At 44.1% G+C, this 22,921-nt stretch overlaps 1 protein-coding gene across 2 annotated transcripts in view; it reads right to left on the reverse strand.

The window, feature by feature from the left end:
• Positions 1–836: 836 nt before the first annotated feature.
• The window catches only part of LOC142570966 (uncharacterized), a 33,597-nt gene continuing 11,512 nt past the window's right edge, over positions 837–22,921 (reverse strand). Inside the window, exons 2-5 of one of the 2 annotated variants that reach the window (XM_075679262.1) lie at positions 21,679–21,830; positions 14,405–14,472; positions 5,099–5,185; positions 837–1,042 (exon numbers count right to left, since the gene is read on the reverse strand). In XM_075679262.1, the coding sequence (XP_075535377.1) occupies positions 906–1,042; positions 5,099–5,185; positions 14,405–14,472; positions 21,679–21,830 (444 nt within the window). In that variant the 3' untranslated portion in view covers positions 837–905. The remainder of the gene's footprint in view (positions 1,043–5,098; positions 5,186–14,404; positions 14,473–21,678; positions 21,831–22,921) is intronic. The other variant, XM_075679263.1, reaches the window with a different exon arrangement.

The following is a 22,921-nucleotide window of genomic DNA, read 5'->3' on the forward strand; positions in this document are numbered from 1 at the left end:
TCCCAAGGTCCTTCTTCGCAGCACGTTGGCGGCCGACGGGTTTGCCGACCAAATCTCTAAGCTTCTGTTTACACTGGTCCCAACTCGTAATCTCTTCCTCATTTGTTTTGAACCAGACCCGTGCTGTTTTCTTGAGGTAGAATATTGTATTAGCCAGCATAAGCGTGTTATCCCACCTGTTGTGTGCGCTGACCCGTTCATAATTCTGTAACCAGTCATCCACGTCAACGCTGTCAATCCCGGAAAACATGCCAGGGTCGCGAGGCTGGGCCAGGATGACCGTCGGTGGCGACGACGGGGCCGCGGTTGAACTCTCTCCTTCGGATGACATGGCGGCCAGGTTACGTCCGCTGCGGAGCTCCGTCTTGCTCAAGTGATTACCCCGCACGTCCGCCAATGAAGTTACGGGAAGGAAGAAGCTTTCGTCTATTTACAGATGGCTTTTAATGACTGAGCCAACAAGCGTAGAGCATCGATACTGCTAAACACTTCTTCGTCGTCTCCAAGACCACATTCCGACTGTGACAATGTATATATATATATATATATATGTCGTACTACACTGTGCCATGTACCTCTCATCAGCATTCTTCTCCACACAAGCATCGTAGATCGCCTTCGTCCTCGTAACGCAGATAGGTAGCAAAGTGGTGGAGGTCAAGTTACCAACTACTGCTGCGAAGTCGCTAACTTAAAGAAGCTTCGCGTCATTTCGTTCCTAACATCAATAAGATATGCGTTTCACCTTCTTTTTTTTCGGAGGGAGTGCGTAGACTATGTGGTGAAGGGAGAAACGGATTAGATATAAATAATCGACGGGAGAGTTTTGCTTTTGTGATGGAGCAATTTATTATTCGGTACTAATGACCGAACGCTCGTGAAAATACACGCACTTGAAAAGTGCTCTAAATATTGTCGAACACACCCTTGCAAGTATCGTCGTCGAACACCGCGACCGCGTTGTCGCAGTTGTCCTCGAACTGGTCAATGCATTCCTGCGGGAAACTGTGCAACACATCTTTGGTGACCCATAGACCACAGCCTGCAGAAAACAAAAGTTGTTCCAGCTGTGAATGCTGCTCGAGCGTAAGAGGAAAAAAATTCTAAATCAATTACCTCATGACGACACGAATATGTGAAATATGCATTATCACACGTTACTCCCGTGTATTTTCTTACAAGCCCTTACCTGCCTTTTTCCCATGACTAATTTCTCTCTATCTCTTATATCCACATTGCATGGGCTTTTGCCATTTCTGATTTGCTCATTTCATTAGACAACAAAACGTAGTTACGTATACACTGCATTCTCTTTAAGTTGTTGCTGTTTGTGATGCATAATGTGAGTACGTGGATTCTGAAATGATCTTATAACATTTGAATATGTTGTCGACTGCAGCATATGAAATTGTTGCCAAAGGCTTTATCATGCTGGTTACGCAGTTATTTCCCCTCCTCTCTCTCCCGCATGTAGATAATGGGAAAACTTCAAACTTCAAAGCTAGATCACGTCCTAACTGGAAATTTTCGAGGTTAGGCCATTCTAAAGTGCACATTTTTAATATAGTATTCCCACATTTGTAGAAAATTTACGCTGTTCTTTTGCAGAGTTTATTTTCTACTTGCTAGACAATATAGGTAATTGAAATGGAGCCTTTCTTTGTTTATTTCTCTATTTATTTACAGTACCCTCAGAGTACGTATGCATTATAGAGGGGAGAGGCATCATAAAGGAGGCAAAATAATGTACAGAAAAGGCACAGTATAAGTAACAATGATAAATTATGCTCGCTTAATGATTTGCACATCATAGACAAAAAATACTAGTGGTAGTTCACCTTAGAAATCTCTTGATAGTTTTTAATAAAACAAATTGGTAATGATTGGTCAATACACACATAGTTAAGTTGCAAATATGTTATTTATGCAATGAAAAAACACATGATATATTGAATGCAAGTTTCATGATTTAAATGTAGTTAACTAAAGCGTTTCTAAAATGAACAGGATTACTTATACTAATAATGGATGCTGGCAGACCATTCCGTTCATTGCATGTTTGGGGTAAAAATTATTGCGAATGTGTTAGTGTGTTAGAGCGAGGCACATGCACCTTATGCGTATGTCCTCTGCGTCAGGATATGAAGGGTGCTAGACTAATCCATGCTGACCGAAGCGATGCGTTCTGGCAGTAAATCTTATGAAATAAGCGTAGGCGTGATTGTTTCCTGTGGCTTAACAGCGAAGGTAGGTTGAGTGTAGCCTTCATTTGTGTTACGCTTGCCGTACGATGGTAATTAGCTAGTATAAACCGAGCGGAGCGATTCGGGACAATTTCAAGGCAGTTCATTGAGATGGCATGATGTGGGGCCCATACTGATGATGCATATTCCGACTGTGTACGGACGTATGTAGTGTATAACAAATGTTTGAGTGATAATGGTGCGAGCGAGAAGTTTCTGCGAAGATATCCAAGTGTGCGATTCGGTTTGCTTGTTATAAAGTCGATGTGGCACTTCCAGGATAAGTTATAGGTTGTATTGGCGCCCAGATATGTGTAGTTTCTTACGCTCTCTAAAGGAATCTTATCAAGTAAATAGGCGCGACAAGCTTCACCAATACGAGATATTCGCATCGATTTACATTTATTGACGTTAAGCTGCATGCGCCATTTTATAGTCCAGTTATGCAGTGTGTTTAAATCGTCCTGAAGAGATGAAATATTGGCGTCATTAGTAATTTTACGATATATGACGCAGTCACCTCCAAAAATACAAATTTTAGACGAAATGTTATCAGGTAAATCGTTAACGTCGATCAAAAACAACTGCGGCCCATGCACAGACCCTTGTGGAAAGCCAGATTTGACGGTTGTTAGAGTTGAACTAACTTCATTTGCGCTAACGAATTGCATGCGGTGTATTAGAAATGATTGTATCCAATTAATTACATTAGTATCAATGTTTAGTGTTTAGTTTACATGGCAGTAATGTGTGGTCTACTTTGTCATAAGCTTTAGCGAAATCAAGAAAAATACAGTCCGTAAGAAAGTCTGCGTCCAAGTTGGAATGCAAGTCGTTAGTAAAGCAATGAAGCTGAGTATCACAGGAGAATGTTTTACAAAAACCATGATGGCTAGATGTTAATAAGTTGTTGGATTCACGATGATTGATTACCTGAGAATAAATTACGTGCTCCATTATCTTACAGGGCACTGAAGTCAAACTAATGGGCCTGTAATTACAAGGGTTTATGAATCGGAATGATCTTAGCCGTTTTCCAATCTAAAGGCAATGTCCCGTTGTCAAGCGACTGAGAAAAAAGTAATTGTAAAATTATTGAACAATACGCACTAGTACTGTGTAAAAATTAAATGTTAATTCCATCAACACCACATGACGATTTTAATTCTAATTTATTTTTAATCAATTTAATACCGTTACTAATAAATGCTATGGGATCCATGTGGGGGTATTTTTTGGGTCGTATTTCGGGAGGAGTAGCATGCAAAGACGGCGGAAAGGCCTGTACGAACAAGTTATTTAGCACGTCAGCGCAAGCGTGGTCGGCGATTGTTTGCCACTTAGTGATGTTTGAGTAACCTTTCTAGTGCTATCTCCATTCATAAAGCTCCAGAATGCGTTGCTGTTAGTTTTCAGTAGCTTGGGAAGGGTAACGTTGCAGTAGGGAAACTTCGCAGACCGTAAACTTGAAAAGTACGTGGTGGCAGCGGATTTGTATGAGAACCAGTGTTCAGGATTTAGTGACCGTTTCATCTTACTCCTCCACAATACAGCAAACATCTTCACTGTGGCAGTCTCGATGCCTGAATGCAGCACACAATAGCTTACAGACCATGTTGTTGCCCCGTACAAATGTGACGTACTACGTGATGCGTGTGGCATGACCAATGATCTCCGTTCCACTGCCTTAGTTTTAATTAGCGCTGTCTAGTCATCGAAGGAGCAACTTAATACTGCGTGTTATATACGTGTAGCGAAAGGTTCCCCAATAATTTGGCGTACGGATAGCCAGCGTAGCGTAGGATTGAGCCACATCCGTGGCTCAATTAACAGAGGGCTGGAACCGTCGTGCGTAGATTCTGGGATCTGCTTGCATCGGCGGCAAAATGTATTTTCTTCTATTATTATTCGCTTACTCTTGCGATAGCAATTATATGGCCGCTCCAGAGGTGCATACATCCACCGTCGACGTCGGTGGCGTCGTGAGGTTCTTTATAAAGTCCAAGTGCGATACCAACCGGGCCGCGCGTCATATGCAGTAGGTGCGAGGAAGTGCTTGCGAGGGTCAGCCGAGAAGAATGCTGGCTTCATGCGACAGCGTCTTCCCGTACGCGATAAGGAAGAATGCGGGAAGTGCGCGTGGTCTGCTCACGTGCTCACGTGGTAGAGCCGGGGATTGGGGAGACATGCGCGCGCCAAGAGAGGGGAGGAAGGGGACAGGTTCGTGCGCATCTCCTCTTCTATTTTGGTTGCGGCGGCTGAGCGCGGCTGTCAAACATCTGCGATTGCTTTGAAGGTTACGCGGCCCGAGATAGCTGATAGCTTCGTGAGCGCTGAGTTCTTGTGCACCTAGTTAACACTGAAGTGAGGGGCGGCACGAAAGGGAATTCGCTCACCAGAGCTGTGGTCAGCATCAGCACGCCAGCGTTCTGACAGCGAGTGTCCGCTGTCATTGATCGAGATGTGCTCGTGCTTGCCTGGGCACGTGACAGTGTGTTTGTTAATTTAGTTAATACGCGACTGTTTAGAGCAGCTTCTACAATTGATAAAACTACTAAACTCGTATAACTGTCTCATAATTCTCTATCGTAATCGATGCTTCGTCCCTCTATCGAAACTGCGACTTTTTCCTCGTTAGGTATACGAAGTCTATCGCAATATTTAAACATCACCCGTAATTAACTCTGCAAATCAATAAGAACAACTAGTACATCTAATGACCTCGTTGATGTCATAGTTCTTTGGCTTCGTGCAATTATAACGAAATTGTGTACCATAGTATGCCGCTTCTATGTACTCCCTGCTAAACAATGAACACTGTGTGCCTTTTAGCCTAGTTAATTACATATTCTTACTTTGTCTCATCTTGAACGGGAAGTCCACTACGGCGCAATTCTCATAGTTGCTATATATCAAATTCGACGTTTTCTCCCCATCGGCACCTGAAAAACAAAAGAAAGATAAGGCGCAAAGAACTGCGCATCTAGGCTCGTCGTATTCGAAATGAGGTCATACGCTATCTTTGATGGTAAGAACAATGGCCTGTCAATCATGATACCAGGGATATTATTAGCGAAGGCGACCAGCCACTGTTAAATAACCGATACAAACAAAAACTTTGCGAATTCGGTCCATGAATTATATGTTCAATTTCAAGAATTCAGCTGTTGACCCAAATATTTGCAAATCTGATTAGGACGTGTGCATTTGTAAAAAAAAAAAACAGGAACGGAATTTTTGAGAAGCGTTGAGTTTCTCTGGCGCTTTTATTGCATCTGCCAGGCCAGCTGTTTACTGGTATGTAATATTACTTTGCATTAACTCAAAATTCCATCAACAAACATTTCTTCATCCTTGCAGGTCACAGGCACATGCAGGTAGCAGGGATAAAACTTTTTGCAACTTAGTGTGCGTCTCACTGGCAATGTCCCTATGTTATTTCGCTGACTGATAAAAACGCTTTTTGTTCAAGCACTACATTCACAGAAAATTTCTGGAGCACAGGACCTGTATAAGCGTCCAGTGATCATTGTCTATCGAACTTCATCTAGTAAACCTGACTATAATCACAATTATACACAATATTGGTCTACACCTGTCTTTCTTTATTTGTTTATCATAAATGTCAATTAAACTTAACCATCATGAGTTTTAAGCTACCGCGCATAAATACCACCGCTTAACATACCTTACAACATTTGCTCCTATTTTCCACATATTTGAATTAAAATTAAAATTCTTTGATCCAAACGTATAGCGTTGCTGAGCCTTGTCCTCATGAGCAACAGTAGAATTGCATGTTATTGTGCCATCAAGCCCACCTCATGATTTAGAACATAAAAAGACGTATAAGAAGAGGCACAAAAAGAAACACATTTCATGATAGTGAATATGCTTTAAAAAGCTTCTCCACAATAGTTGTATATACTGCGGTGAAATTGTATAGCATGCGAAAAGAAAAATAATACCGGCAGTTGAAGGCCCCAGTGGCGCACTTGAGATAATATTAAAGACTACAACCGTGGCCCAGTGGGGTTTTCCGTTTTTATAACAAATTACCACTTCGGTTCAGTGCAACACGCTGTATGCTTCAGCGCGGAGGCCTCAGCTGAACACCTGAGATTATAGTAAAGGCTAGAGCGTAACCGAGTGAGGTGTACAGCTTCTATAATAACGCGTTGCTTACACTGCGTATGCGCGCAAATTCTCACTCGCTTCACTGCAATACAGTGAATGCTTCGCCGCGTTACAAGATTACCGTGGGGCTGAAGGTAATAGAAGTTACGGTTTGTTTTTTCTAAACTGAAGTATCGTAGCAAGCTCGGTGTTTTATTAGTTTCCCGCTTGGTCTACAATTTGTTTCAATAAGAGACGAGACAGTTACGTGTTGGCCCCGCGCTTTTCCTTCACGCATAGCGGGTATAAGAAAATCATATTCCACGAAGAATGGGGCTTCAGAGCTAAGCCACACGCACGGCAGCAGGAAAGTTCATGGTTTGAAGCATGCTTTCAAGGCTTATTGCATATGTGCGTGGTTATCGTTCCGCATAGCATGCACTCAGTCACTCTGCGCGGTATCGAAATATTTCGGACAAGTACGTGCTCCGCGTAACGTATGCGGCTTTAAGTCTTTGCTAGCGCCCTCAGAAATATGCACTTTGAACTGCAACAAGAACATCCCGTGTCGTCGTTATTGTTGTGGCCTTAACACATGGTGATGATGATGAAGCCTCAATTAATGGCACAACCCACTACGGTGGATAGGGCGCAAATCGGGTGGTAATACGATTGAAAAAAATTACGTAATAAATAAATAACACAAGAAAACCGAAAATCAATGAATAATCTAAAATGAGAAATAAGCAATTAATAAATGAGATAAAGTAGTGCTTAATACGATAGTCGGCCTTGCCTTTATAGGAGTAGCAAGAAGAAGTTATTACTCAAATACATAAAGTAAAGGATATATTTAAACATGAGCAAGTTAAATTTTGAATAGTAACATTACTTATAATTTAACTGTGAATTTGTGTTTTTCATTTTCAATTTTCTAAAAGGAAGTAGATGTAAATCAAATATGGAAACTACGAAATATTAATAAGGCAGTCTTTTTGTGTCACACAGGAAATTAAAAATGGCTCGGCAAACGTTCTTGGAGCTCTATCCTAATACCGTTGTTCCAAGGGAGAGCATAACAGTACTGCCTAAAGGCAGTCCTACATTTCGAAGCGGAATTTCCAGAGATTGTTTTCGATGAGTACAAAACTGCCGACACGAAAATAAAGAATGATCGATGGATTCCGACTCGTTGCAGAGGTAGCATAAAGAGAATACCGCCAGGCTACAACTGTGCAAGTAAGAATTAGGTTTTGCAATACGGCGACTCAGCCTTGCAAATTATACTCCGAATTGCCGGTTAGGAAACCATTGTCGGTTCCAAGAGTGATTTAGATGCATGAAATCTGCCAAAATCAGACCTTTTTTATCTTCGGTCAAAGAAAGATGCCTATATCTGGCTGCAGCGATTTGCGCAGTTGCCGGAAGCACAGATTTCACCGGACCTGTTAAAGAAGCTCGTGCTGAGGAATTGGCTATGTCATGGCTCCATGACCATGCCGCAGCCGTCTTCCTTTTCGATGTGGCGCGTGTCCACATTCCGCTTGAATACTTTTTCAGTGTCTTTGAAAACCGAGCGACGCTGCTTTCGAAAGTGAGGCGTGACGTTGACAAAGGCCTGCACACAACCCTTGCGCAACGTTGCAGAGGCGTTTCTTGAAGCAATTCAAGTTGCCTCGCGTGGCTCGGATACACCACTGTGCAAGTAATGCGTGCTCCTTTCACCGAATGGGCTTCAGTGCCCACTGGTGCATCGCGTTCACCGCGTTGACAGCCCAGTGTCGGAGCGTAAACGAACTTAAATCTTGGAGGCAACGTCGGAGGCCGCGCTCCTGGGTGCCTCCATGCTGGCAAAAGTGGCCTGCGGCAAGAGCCAATAGGCGCGCAGCTCGGACTTCTCGGCGACCAGCGGATATGTTTGCCTTATACGCGGCCGGGATACGCATTCGGTAAAAAAGATGGCGTCCGGGAACCATTCTGGTGCTTTCTGTCGCCCAAGATAATTGTGCTGACAGGAAAGAACTTATTTCGTTTCGAGAGTGCTTACAGAAATGTCCAGGAGGGCTCCAGTATGGTGCTTTTATTGAGCACCAACAGCCAAACATATACGAGGAGTGCGCTGTCTCATCCCTCATACTACAAAGTGAGGCGCTTCCGACAAATGGCGACTCTGTAAGTCCTCGCCGCCAATATCAGAGACGTCTACCATTGGGAATCAAGCAGAATACAGCTCTTGCATCGAAATAACTGGTAGAAATATTATTACCACAACATTGTGACCGGCTGCCGGATAAACTGTGCCCGAATTCCCAAAATCTATATTGCGTAAGAGCGTTCTTTCACTGGCAAGCAAACCGGAGGAAGTTAGGTTCCAATGGCGTTCGCTGATAAGAACGAGATCATAGGTACAATACCTGCCGTGGTGGCCACATTTCGATGGCAGCGGAATGCACGAACAGACTTGTCTGTCATGCGTTACCTGAGCGCTAAAGAACTTCAGGGGCTCAATATTATTCTGAAGTCTTCCATTACTCCGTGCCTCATATTTACATCGTGGTTTTGCCATGGAAAACTCAAGGCTTTACGCTTTTTTTCTCATTGGCCAGCATTCGAGCATCAGCCAGTCACGACAGCAATCTCTGCTATAGCAAGTCGAGCACCCACCTATGTAGGCACCACTTAGGTAACCGAAGTTTTGTGAATAAGGGGCCCTACCAAGCACCTTGAAACGATATTTTTGCAGGGTGTTACGATTGACGTGTAACACCCCGGGAAAAAGGATGCTCAAAGACCGTGTCTAATCGAAAGGGAGGATGGATCTATAATTTGCTATGGTTGTCTCGAGCCGTTGCCGGTCTGGCAGGCGCCCCTCCATGATTACAGGCCCCTTTGTGTGTGCCTGACTCTAGGGGAGACCCTTTCCGCGAGCCAAACAGCACCCGCGGGTTGGCGCCAGAGGAGGCAAGCATGTGCAAGGTCGCCTAGGAGAAAGGATTAGCCGCCCATCCCCGACCAGACTCAGTGCATGTCACGTGACGTTGACGTGAGCAAGATCCCGCCTACGACTTGAGTGGGCCTATTTAAGCGGCAACGCAATGTACTTTTTCAATTCATTCATTCAATTCCCTTCTTCTATATCCTTCACCAACTATTCAATAAACTGCGCAAGTTTCGCACTAGAAATCTTCTGGTCCCTGCCTGGTCGCCTTGGTCTGCTGGACGCCTGCAGCCTGTCGACAACGCAACGCTACTCAATAGTAATGCCGGTCGAGGTTTGAGTAACCGGCGTCGCAACAAGGCATCTTATTTGCATTTGTGCTAGTTTGTATGAACATTTCTATAGCTTGTCTGACCAAGGGCGAGATGTATGATCGCCCGGAAAATTATTAAAGAAAATTATTTCGTTTTGACGTCGGTAAAAAAAGAAGTACTACCAAGTCACTTTCTTATGAAGAGCTAGTTGCCGTTATTCTTTCTTGCTTTACGGAAACTATTCGCATTCAACGCTGTGATATTCATAAAGCAGACCATACCACCTAGCAGCCGCGTTAGCACATTGCGGCCGAACGTAACAGACATCAGCCATTCTACTGACGCGTGCTGGTCAGTGATAAACGGGGCTTATGGCACAAAAGTGAGGAATAGCTTATGCCTAACACAGTATTAGAGAAATTTCTGTGCGAGCTTCTCCGCAGCAAAACAATGGAGATACCCATGACACCTGCAGGAAAAAAAATTTACCAGAAGTTAGCATCGCTAACGCTCTACGTAAGCTATGGCGTATTTTGATTGTGATGACCGTGATGTCTAGACAAACGCGCGCGTACGTTCCGGTCGACCTTGAATGAACAATTATTTATATGAAAGCAGCGTTTCTAGAATTCCCATCTCTATCGCGATTACATGCGCGTTGTTACGCGAACGCGTTATTAAAGCTTAACCAGTCTATCTCTTAGTAAATATATGGATACACCAGGCGAATTTCCGCCGTTGCCGTCGTCATTGCCGTCGTCGTCGCCATGATGTTTCCTATAAAGTCCAACTGCTATAACATCGCAACCACGCATTGTATGCTGTAGGTACACTGGAAAGAAGCTTGCGAGGGAGAACGAAGAAGGGGATGGTGGCTTGATTGATGCGGCGGCGTCATTTCGCTCGCGCAAAAGGCAGGAACGCGGGTACAGTGAGCACCTTCTCACACGCGCACGGGACGGAGCAGCGAGGAGGGAGATGTGCGCTATCTACAAGCGGGAAGGGAAAGGGCCAGCTAAGTACGCGTCTCCTCTTCTCTTTCGGCTCCAGCCGTACTGATGATATAGGGCTTTACTGATGAACATAAGGCCATACTGATATAGGGCTGTACTGATGAACTTGCAAAGTCAGAGAATCGTTTGGAATAAAACCACGAAGTTTTCCCAAATCCGTGCACTACACATCATTCCCATGATGGCTGATTTGCCCTGCTTGCAGCTACCGTTGACACATGTGCCACAGCTTCCTCTGTTATTTATTGTTTTAAACTGTATGCTTGACGCGGTAAATTACTTGGCTGCAGTGTTCCGCAAAGGCAACACTATTCCGTTAAACGCCTTCAGCGTTAGGATCACGATACAGCCGTCAGCACACTTAACACGAACGCTCCGCAGCGTGGCCTGGACCAGCTTGGATTGATACCAGCGCCGCGAAGCGTTGTGCTCTGTTATCTCGGTATGTTTGCATCGGGTTACGATAGCTGGAGCGCAGCTCGATTTGACCGCTCACCTTGTCTTTCGCTTGTGTCTGACCGGCGGCGAGAGTGCGCTCACTTCACATGTCCGTTCCACCAGGTTTCGCTCGTGGCTGCGGAATCACGCGCATCCAGAAAACACGTTGCGGGTTGCTTATATCGGCAAAGCGAAATGACGGGCGACAGCTTGCGCGCCTTTCGGGTTTGGCCTCAAAGCTGGCGCTTTAAGGAAATGATAACTAGGAAAAGCAGAGGAAATGCAGGTTTCTGGCGTTTGTAAAGATTGGAGAATAAATAAATGTGCAAATCCTGTGGCGTAGTTGTTCATGTTCTTCATTTCTTATATTCTCTGACAGCGCGCATTGGAATGCTCTCGCAGGTTAGTGTCTGGCTTCCTGTTTAGTCCACGATGCACTGAAGATCCACTTTCGGGACGTAAGAGCTGCGCATGTCCTGAGCAAGAAAGACGCGTGGATGCAATTCAAACTAAACTTTTAATGACCAGTTATTGGCGAAAAGCGGTAAGTGGCATCTTGTCGGATAAAAAACTGGCTTTTTAGGTAACTAGAAAGACTCTGGGCATAGATGCAATGTATCGAAATATAGCATGTTATAGCTTATAATTGCACATTAGGTAACTCGACGACCCCGTCGCTACTTGGTGACTTACACAGCGGTTTCCCCATTTTATTCACAGTGTCATGCTTGACCCTTTGCAATGCGCGTTACCTATATGGTTTTTACGCTAGTTTTCAAACTGGCAAACTGCAGTTAATATTTCAAATGGGTGTATGTTTCTCTGGAAAAGGATTCGGCAGAGACATTCAAGATTGCTTACGTATGGGAATGCGAAAACATGTCATTTAATGAAGACATGGATGTTCGGTTGCGGTTTGCCAATTGAGTTTACTAAATGCGATGCATTTCTTCGTGAACCTTTGCCACTTTGACAGTATCTATCTATCTATCTATCTATCTATCTATCTATCTATCTATCTATCTATCTATCTATCTATCTATCTATCTATCTATCTATCTATCTATCTATCTATCTATCTATCTATCTATCTATCTATCTATCTATCTATCTATCTATCTAGCCGCCTACGTCTTGGTGATTTCGTTAACTTGGTAGGCTCCCCGCGCACTGCTTCGCATAACATCGATTCCCACAGGGCATGGGATCTGCCTGCTTTTTCAGTCGGCCAGTCTTTACCTTTTCGAATTTTGGGCACTACGCACACACACAGACAGGCGCGCATGACATTACCCGGAACGTTGTACGACGAACGGTTGCGCCACAAGTTTGGTGTGAATAGCACCTGCGAGAGCACTCCGCGAGAGCGCTCCGATGCGCGCTGTCAAAGAATATAAGAAATCAAGAACATGAACAACTATGCCACCGGATTTGCAGATTTATTTATTGTCCTACCTTTACAAACGCCACAAACCTGCATTTCCTCTCGTTTTCCTATTTATCATTTCCTTACAGCGCCAGCTTTGAGGCCAAACCCGAAAAGCGCCCGAGCTGTCGCCCGCCATTTCGCTTTGCCGTTACAGTCAACTCTCAGTTGTACGAACGTCGGTTTATCAAATATTTCAGAATAACGAACTCTTTAAAAATCCCCCGCAGTTTTCTTATAGATTCTATGCAAAAATGCTTCACTTAAATGAATTTCGGAACAGTCAATATTTCAGTTTAACGAACTCGCTCAGAGGACCAAGGCTTGCGCTGCACTGCACTGCAGGCGCAACCGATGCCCGCCCTCATCAAACCGCCGCTCCAGAGGCAATGTAACGTCGCTGACGCTACAGCGCCCCTGGGGCAAAGTGGCGGCGCAGAAAACGAACGGCAACGAGGCATGGCCTCCAAGATAGCCCGCACAAAACGAGCAAGCATGTAATCTCGGAGGCCATAAACAGAGTAACATCGTTGCCGCTTACAACGCCGCCAGAGCAAAGCGGCGATCTGTCACATCACGAACCACATGGTGTGCGTTTTTTGCGACTGGCTAGTCGTGGCATGGTCGTCATCTCTTTCTTTCCAGTCTCGTCGGTTCGGCGTGTGCACACAAACGACCCACGTGGTGTGTTTTTCATTGATATGTACACATTCCATTCCACACATTTCTAGCACTATGGATGCCATATCTATTGCTCCATGAATTGCACTTCATACTTTTGACTCTCTATGTCATGTCTTATCTTGGTCTAGTGAACATTCAGTTTAGTGAACTTTCAGTTAAGTGAACATTTCCTGTGGTCCCTTGAAGTTCACTCAAGTGAGAGTTCACTGTATAAGTAATCCGCAACGTGTTTTCCGAACGCGCGTGAGACCGCAGCAACGAGCGAAACGTGGCGGAACGGACAAGTCAAGTGAGCGCACTCTCACCGGCGGTCAGGCACAAGCGAAAGACAAGACGAGCAGTTAAATCGAGCTGCGCTCCAGCTATCGTAAGCCGCCGCAAACATGCCGATATAACATAATACAACACTTCGCGGCGCTGGTGTCGGTCCAAGCCGGTCTGGGCCACGCTGCGGAGCGTCCGTGTTAAGAGTGCTGCAGGCTGTGCATACGAAAAATCCTGAGCATCGGCAATAAAGCTTCACTTTAAAAATCTCAACATCAGGATAGGCGGGCTGAGTTTAGAGTTCGGAGACATGCTAAAAATGGTCTTAGCCAAAACACAAGGACGAGACGGACAACAAATGAATAATTTTCGATTTGAGCTCTTCCTCACTAACCTGCAGCGGGGAGGCGTTGAAACACGACTTGCGAAACAGAAATTATGGTTTACTGGCTAAGATAAACTGAGCAAAAAAGTTGCTGCCCATTTGTGTGAGGCATACGCGAGGTCTCCTTTATTTTCAACTCTTGATAATTACTTTCCGAAGTGAATCTGGGGGGGGGGGGGGGGGGGCGGGGTGGAGGCGAAGTAGGCTGCGTTGCTGGCTGTTCTCCGATTGACGCGTGGTGCGAGTCACGCCATCGCATAATGCCGTCGGACTTCACAACCATCGCATGAAAGCTGTTGCGGCACTCCCTTTAACAGCTTTGCTGTAAAATGAATTCCTCTGAACAGCTGCGCGAAAACAGAGGACACGTCAAACCGTGTAGTCAAACGCCTAGACGTATAGATATTTGTGCAAAGTACACTTTTTACAGCGACAATTAAAATTTTCTTATCAATTAAGATGTGTTTCCATCGTCAACTAATGGTAAAGAGGGTATTAGCGATATTTAGCGCTACAGTTTCCAGGTTACTCCAGTTCGAGCAAAATGTTTCTGCGCTTATTTTATTTCTCATTTCATACTTACCGTCGTCCACCGTGAAGACAGGTTTGTCGGTTGTTGATCCTTCCTTTAAATAGTAAGTGTGGTTCTCTCTGAAAGATACACAAAATTTCCGTCTCATGCATCTTTTCGGCAAAATGAAACCAAATGTGTTCTAGGTGCAATATAATTATTTTGTTTCGAAGCACGCAATCACACACACTTCTCAAGTAAACTGATATGTCTGTCTCACTTTCATTGTTGTACATTTCGCTCATTGATTATTAACCGCCGTGGTTGCTTAGTGGCTATGGTGTTGGGCTCCTGAGCACGAAGTCGCGGGATTGAATCCCGGCCACGGCGGTCGCATTTCGATGGGGGCGAAATGCAAAAAAACCGGTGTATTTTCATTTAGGTGCACGTTAAAGAATCCCAAGTGGCCCAAATCTCCCGAGTTCCCCACTACGGCGTGCCTCATAATCAGAAAGTGGTTTTGGCACGTAAGGACCCCGTAATTAAAAATTAATTAATTAAACTTTCATCTTCCCAAGGAATGTTTCGTGCACGTACTGTCAGTTGCGAAGCGTTTGGAACAGGCCACATATTGTGCCAATTACATGCGCACCTGCCTAGAAACGCGAACCTGTCGCCACCATTTTTTCTAAGCTAGCGCATCACAGGGTGTTACAGAGGATACTCAAGTCAGAGTCCCCTTTCTTAACCGTACATAACTTCGGCATTAAGAAAAAGACCCTTCGAGGATGGTTTTTACTTATGAAAAAACAATCAGGAACTTGGTGTTCCACCTAAGAAAACGTTAAATGATGATAAAAGTGCCGTCGGCGTTCACAGGTGCTTCGAATGCCGACACTTCTATCCGAAACAACTTCATGTTGATTAAGCTTAATAAATACTGCAATGTGCTTTGCTAATAATTTGTGCAAGTTATCTGACGCTGCAAATCATAATTTGGTTCTCCCGATCCGACACTTGGACCGAGTAAGCGCATTTTGCGATCCGTTATCTTTTGCTCGCATGGACGTTGCTTCGGAAGAGCGCTTTCCCTTTTTCTTGTCCCTAACAATATACATGTCGTCTTCTCCATCATACGCAAGCAAATGACTGAGTTTATTCATTTGACATTTGACATTAAATTTCAGTATTCGACGCCAACTACCCGTCTCCATTCAGGGCATTGGTGGAAAGCTGGTGAGAGAGCAATCGTAACTATATTCATGTGTCTCTTTGCAAGCTATGCTCTAGTCATTTGTACGAATACTTCACGTCAACCTATCGCAACATGGTGCAATTGCGTGATGTGCGTTCTAAACGAGGCTGCCTCTGCTGCACGAATTTCCCACGGTAAAGGCGATGTGACGCATCGCTGTCACATTCATGCAAACACAATTACCGCAAATCGCTCTCATACAAACCTCTCACCTGCTGCGCGTGAAGCCAGCTACCTAGTACGTTGCGTGGAACTGCACGAAACCTATGTTTTAAATTCTAACTTGAAGCGTTGGGCTGTGTGCACCACGTATAATCATCAGGGGCTGCGGGTCACCACGCATGGTGTACAGGCTGCCTAGATGCATCTGCTAAAGAAGTAGGAGGATCTTACATCAGAAACTTGGTTGTCGTTGTGGGGATATTCTATGTGCAGGCGAATTTTGAAATGTGCGCAATGTGCGATGTAGCCCGTGCCTACATCAAGTGGACGGCCACGGACATACAAATAAGGCCGGAACTTCGTAAGAGCGCAGATGATTGTCGGGCATTCTTTTCCATCACAGTGAAATTGGCCTCATCTTTCGTAAGCTTACGAATTGCATAAGTCACGACATGCTCAGGAAACCCTTGTTTTCACTGGGCAAGCGCAGCACCGAGGCCAACACCGCTGGCTTCTGTGTGCACCTCGGTAGGGGCTGTTGTGTCAGAATGGCGCAAAATTGGCGGAGACGTTAGCAAACGACTGAACTTTGTGAAGGCCTCGTTGCACTCGGACGACCACGAAGTAAGGCGTCCATTGCTTCTAAGTAGCTTCGACAGATGCGATATGATGGCGGCGAAATTGCGGATGAAGCGTCCGAGTAAGAACAGAGACGTACGGAACTACGCAATTTTTTGACATACGTTGGCTTAGGGAATTCGGCGACGGCCCAAAGTTTGGCTGGATGATGGAGTATTCTATCCTTGGATACGAAGTAATATAGAACTGTCAGCTGCGGAGCTGTGACTCGGCACTTTCCCAGGTTTCGTTGTAGGCCAGAGTTTGTTAAACGCGTCAAAACACACCAGAGCCGGCGAATTTGCGTGGTGAAGTCAGGAGAAAAAACTACAATGTCGTCAAGATAACACAAGCAGGTCTACCACTTCAAGCTGCATAGAACTCTGTCCATCATGCGCTAGAAAGTTGGCGGTGCATTACAAAGTCCAAAAGGCACTGCCTCAAATTCGTATAAGCCTTCGGGAGCGACAAAAGCTCGGACCGCTGCACCGGTGTAAGGTAATCGGCAATATAAGAACCGAACACATCACTGTCGATCGGCCACACGTAGAAACAGCACTGAGCGCACTGGAACTAGTAGAGCAACGGCCAGCTGGAACGTCCATAACTTGCACGTCCTCAATCGATTCTACATTGCCAACACAAACACATTCCCCTCGGAGCAGCATTACGGGGTATTGGAATGGGTTGCAAACGAAAATGGTGCTGGCGCACTGTCCAATGTCCACTGTCGCAAAAGCTGGGAGCAGACCTTTCCGAGTGAGAAAGCCGTCAGGTTGAGAGGGCAACCCACTAAACCGTTCCAATCCTCCTCTACTAATAATATCACGAAGTCAGATGCCCAAGTTGTTTGGCACTGACGAAGTCCTAGCGTGAAACTTAGAGTGTTAATGCTACTATTGATTTTCTTAGTTTTCCGCAGAACAATGGTCATCTTGCACCACAGGACGTAAACATCTAGCGTTGCCTGAGCACTTTGCTGGCTTCACATCGAAAGCTTAACCCTTTCTATTTAGTTTGTTTCAAGAATTGTGTGGGACGTTCTCTGTCCTCTGGTCAGTTGATACCGCCAAGGCCGAATGGGTTAAATGAAAATGGCTGAAACCACGTTCTCGGTCATTTAAAGGCATTGTCTGAAATACTTATAGTTTCCCCGCTACCATGGTAGGGCCGAAATTGACACAAATTTCAAAGTTAGAGAAAATGTGGCAGTTCTATGGTTAACGCTTACGAAGAAGTAGAGTTCGGGGATCGATTGTGGGCATCTAAGATAACTACTAATTACGCGTTTTCCCCAGGTTTTTATGCTTTATACGAAGAGTGTAGTTGGTTTTGCAGTTCTAGTAGTAAACGAGGCGCGGTACTTATTGCTCGTTGTAATGGGACACATGTCAATCATGAATCATGATGGCTTATTCTGGGTAAAGTATTCACAGCCTTTGTGGAAAATTATTCAAGAATTCCAGATGCTGTTATTGGAGACATCCGCAATGTTTCCCACAGTGCTAAAACAACAGTACAGGACACAATTAAAACTTAGCTAGAAAAACTTAAATGCTAACTATAATGCGTGGCGAAGCATTCACGTCTGTCGCTTAATTAGAAGCGTTAGCATAACTACAGAAGAATAGTTATTTCTCTATATTCATGTGGTATACCAGGTTTGCACTTGTTTTCCACGGTGCAATTGGAGAACTAAACAAGGCTTGTAATTTATATTTCACACAAATAAAGATGACGTTATGGGTAATACGTACACAAAGTTCGAAGTGTGTGGGTTAACTTTGTTTATTACAAATAATTACGTGCACGAGGGCTCTGGATCATTATGTTTGTGTTTGACGAGTAACGTGAGATTAAACCCGCTGCCCTGGCTTAAATAAAACGCCATAGAGATATAATTTCGCAGACTTTGCGAATGTGCATATCAAATTTGGTTAAGAATTTAAATGCGTGAGCATTAAACACAGCCACCTTAAGAAACTCCTTTAGCAAGTGCTTGAAAATGTTATGTAGCCATTTCAGGCTGCCTTTCCCACTGTTCCAAGGAAGGTCTACGTTACACCAAGCTTATATTTGGCTAAAACAAACTCACATTATAGGTAATGTGTGGGCAAAGTGCAAAGTCAATGGTTAACTTACAGGATTTGCAATAAACTAGGTTTTCAAGCACTACGGAGTGTTATGGATGTGCTAGAAGAGAAACTTGAGCGAGTTGGTGGTGATTCATGTTTCGGAAATTAGCAGCGCAATACTGACGAGGACAAAAGGAAAGAAGGGAAAGTGTCGTGTTTTTCTTTCCCTTCGTCATCGTCGGTATTGCTCTGTTTATTTCAATGTTATGGATGTGTTTAAGGACCGTCTTGATCGCACGCTCCGACGAGTACCAAGAATGCCAAATTATGCAGGCAGAGTGGTCTAACCGCGTCGCGGCCACATGGAATCCACGCTAGCTCCTCTGCCAGGGCCTCAAATACTCATTTACGCCTCTCTCTCTTAGGACCGCCGCCGAAATTATCCCGGGTCCCTGAAAGAACAAGTGCCACTAAGTTCAAATTTAGTGTAACTGGAAAGAATGCTATGGCAAAACTGTGGGCTAATTAAATGAGTGTGGTATAAATACAGCCTTCCCAAACATTTTCTTAATCACGAGTGCGAAGTGTCATGCGCCCATGATAAGCTACGTTTCCCAATGTCGAGGGAAGATTATGCGTGACACCAAGCTAACATTTCGTGGAAATTAGTCTCATCATCAGTGCAACGCATGGCGCATATCTAACGTAAGTGGTAATATTATAATCACCGCAGATAATTGCCAAATCGTCCTTTTTCTATTTTTATGTGTTGTAACAAGTTTTCCCCGGCATCCCCGCTGAACTAAACAAGCTACAGTGTTCATTTTCTTTTTCAAAATTAGTGAGAGGTCGTGCTTAGTGCGCAGGCTATGTTCAAAGTGTGTGGAGTAATTATGACCTCTTCAGAGCATTATATATGCGGGTGATCCGGAAAGTCATAAGGGTGTTTTACGAACAACGCAGGAGCAATACTGCTATCATGGGAGAGCTATGCATACGACGGAGATAAACACTCACAAAAAATAGGCATGGGCAGGGACGTATCGGCGAATGTTCTGGGGATGTGAAATGTGTGTGGATGAATTCCTTCAGAAAATCCTTCACGAATTCTTGAAAGCGTCCCATACGGGAAAGCTTTCACAAGGACCAGTAGCATAAGGGAAACATTTTAAATTATGTGCACTACTTATTGATATTCGAAACTTTATTTGCAACTTCTCGAGAGAGCCCGCCTCGCGGAAAATTGGGTTGTTTTTGCAACGTAACACAAGTCTGTTGTTCTTTTTTAGTTTTCATTTGTGTAGTGAATAAAAAGCAGATGCATTTGCGAGCCAATGATTTCATTGTCATCAAGGTTGACATCAACTAACACAGGTTTCAGACCCTCGGTCTATCAGATTCGACAGTTTTCAAAATCCGCACGTATACGCAACAACATCAACTCAATGGCTTTTGAAGCCAAGAAGAATATACATGGGAAATTAACCGTTGTAATAACAAAAGGCAAAAATAATAAGCAAATGGAAATCAATGTTGACGAATATACAGCTTGCTAACCTAGCTGCAACTTGTCTTTACGTCCACTTTCAGTTCCCTTTTCTTTATGATTGCAACAGCAATAATACGGCTGCTCGAAGCGCACTCATTGGCGTTGGCGCCGTTGTGCTGTTCAGCTATCGACAGTGCATGCGTGGATTTCGTGTGGAGGGTTACAAGGCCTCCCGAAATGGGGAGTGCGTTTATTTGCAAAAGCGACCAAGCCTAGTATACGCACTGTCACGCTCCACTGAATCAGCCTTGCCGGAGCCAAGGAATGAGTACAAATCTCCCCGGTAAAGTGATCAAAATGCGTCCGCTCCTGGCATAATAGTGTGCGAACGCACATTAGCATTGCGGTTGACAAGCTGCGAGCATGTGTGGATACGGCACCATGGACGGACCAGAGATTGCGCCATAAAACTCATTTTCTTCTTTCTCTGGAAACGCGACTGGAAATTCAAGACTGCAGTCCAAAGTTAGCATTACAAATTTTCGAAGAAATTCTGTTTCTTTTTGGCAACCCTGCGGCCCGTATACTTTTGCTCACGGGTGCAGACTGTTCTTAGCGAAACAGACAGTAAACGTCAAACTAAATATATGTAATCTTTTCTTTTGGGCAATAACAAAAGCCGAGATCTTTCGTTCGGCCTCCTCTCGTACACAGTCGAGGCAGAGCAAGTGCAATACCACTCATAAGGCTAGCGTTCCGAGAGGCCTTCATCACAAAGGTATACGTTGCTACCACTTTCAGTGCTTATAGCGTTCGGCGAAACTGTCAGCTGCTATTGCTACATTTAAATAAAATTAACAAGTAATTAACTTCATTGCTGGCTGACTTTAGTGATGTGTGAATATCTAAATTTTAGAATACAAATCGAATACTTTTGCTGTTTTCTTTGTTCTCTATTCCAGAATTCACCATTCAAGTGTGTCATAATCGCTGCGTTCGAGTGATATAAGAGGTAACAGAACTCTTTGCGGTCTAGAGGAAGAAAGACTGACGCAAGTCAGAACTCTCCCGAATGATTCTATTGCATGAGCAAGGTGGTTGTTGTGAAAGCACACCAGTTCCTGAGCACACGGAGGAAATACCTTAAGCACAGTACTTCCCAGTTGTTCAGTAATTATGTCTGAAATTAGGCACTACAGAAATTGTCTGTCTCGATTTAGGCATAACAATTTGTCCTTTGGTCAGCGTGATTATGCTTGAATTCCTTTAAAACGATATGTGGTCCTGTACTATTGCTCTTAGTCCTTTCACCGAGCACTAAGCTCTACTGCATTAATCTGGTTGCTGGCATTCTTTTTGTTTTATTACTCTTATTTTCTGGTGCACAACATACGAGTACCTTTCCTTTCTTTCTCGTTTGCAAGCTTTACAGCGCAGGTGGTGTGTAGTTGATAAATACAATAAATGTATAAGATAAAGTAAATAAGCCTTTGATTGCCTAAAAGCATTCACTGAACCTACATGTTTCAATTTTGAGTTGCAAATATTAATTTTTTCATCCGATGATCAGAAGTCGCTTTTCTCGTACCGCGATTCGGTTTTATTCGAATTTTTTTCGAACTCACCTACATTTTTTGTTGAATCACAAAAACCTTCTGTCCCCCAGTTTTATTCGCTAACGTATATAAAGGCACTACCACGACATAGCCTTCTAGGTGCTTGCCATTTGCACACTATGTGAACTCACGGTTGGCGTCCGTTCACGGGAGGTAGCACAAGTACGTAGGTAGCAGTCTTCTGGTTCTCATCGAGCTGTTGCCGCACAACCATCGCACAGTCCAGATCTCCATCGTCATCCGAATCAAACGCGGTGATGGCGTAAGGGAATACCTCGAATGTCTGCAATAACAAGCGAAGACATATGCGCCATTGAACCGAATGTACGAGTACTATAGTAGTAATATTATTCTGTATTTTGTGACAGAGCAGCTATGCAGAGGCCTTGTACCAAACTGTGTTCCATATTTTAATCAGAGCTTTAAAAAGGGTTAAATGGTTATTCTTACAGAGCTCTAACTGCGCTTTTGTCCCTTACTGCTGTCGAGAAATCTAAATACATCGTGAAAACTCCCTGCGAGTACTCATAAAGTATTTAAGTGTGGCCTAGTGGTATAGCATGTGCATATCTGTATCGATCTAATGTTCTCCTGTATTACCGTCTACCTCATGACAGGGAATGAAGATATGAGTTCCCCTCAGCGGTTCCTAACAGTATATGCAGGGAATGGGATCTTTCGCCTCCATATAGAAGTACATGTTCGGACGGTGAATGTCCTGTGTTATTTCGCCCGAAATTCTAATTCAGTTCCTTTATTTGCCATGACTGGCCCCGAAAATTTCGGTTTGTTCGTCTCCTCGTCATGCAAACCAACTTGTCATTTTCAACGAGTCACAGAATTCACTTTCATAGAAATATTTACTCTTGTACTGAGACTTCCTAAAAAGTCAGTCAATGATGATGATGATGATGATGATGATATGTGGTTTTTAATGGCGCAAGGGCCAGTTATGGCCAAAGAGCGCCATGACAAATTGTAATTTAAAGGATTTATTCTGAATGGCGTGGACAGTGAAATTATTATGGTAGGTGTGACATGGCTGTATAAGGGCATAAAAACTTTCGCCGTAAATGGCGTAAATATATAGCTGTTAAAATAATGACACTGATGAGTTATGGATGTGGACGATGGCAGTTTTGTTTTGATAAAGAAAACATACGAAAGCGAAACAACAGTTAGACTAGAGCATCAAGACGGCCCTCGAATACAAGGGCTGGTAATCAAGTGTTAAAATTTCCTGTCCAAATTATTTTCAGAATGTCGGTTTCGGCTAAGAAATCTAAGACTAAGGCATCTAAGGCAGTTTAAAAAGCGGTTCATCACTAAGAAAAAGTGCAGGGTGAAGTGGTATATTTTCCCGATATGCAGAAG

Source organism: Dermacentor variabilis, chromosome 2 (assembly GCF_050947875.1).
Source record: "Dermacentor variabilis isolate Ectoservices chromosome 2, ASM5094787v1, whole genome shotgun sequence".
NCBI lineage: Eukaryota > Metazoa > Arthropoda > Arachnida > Ixodida > Ixodidae > Dermacentor > Dermacentor variabilis.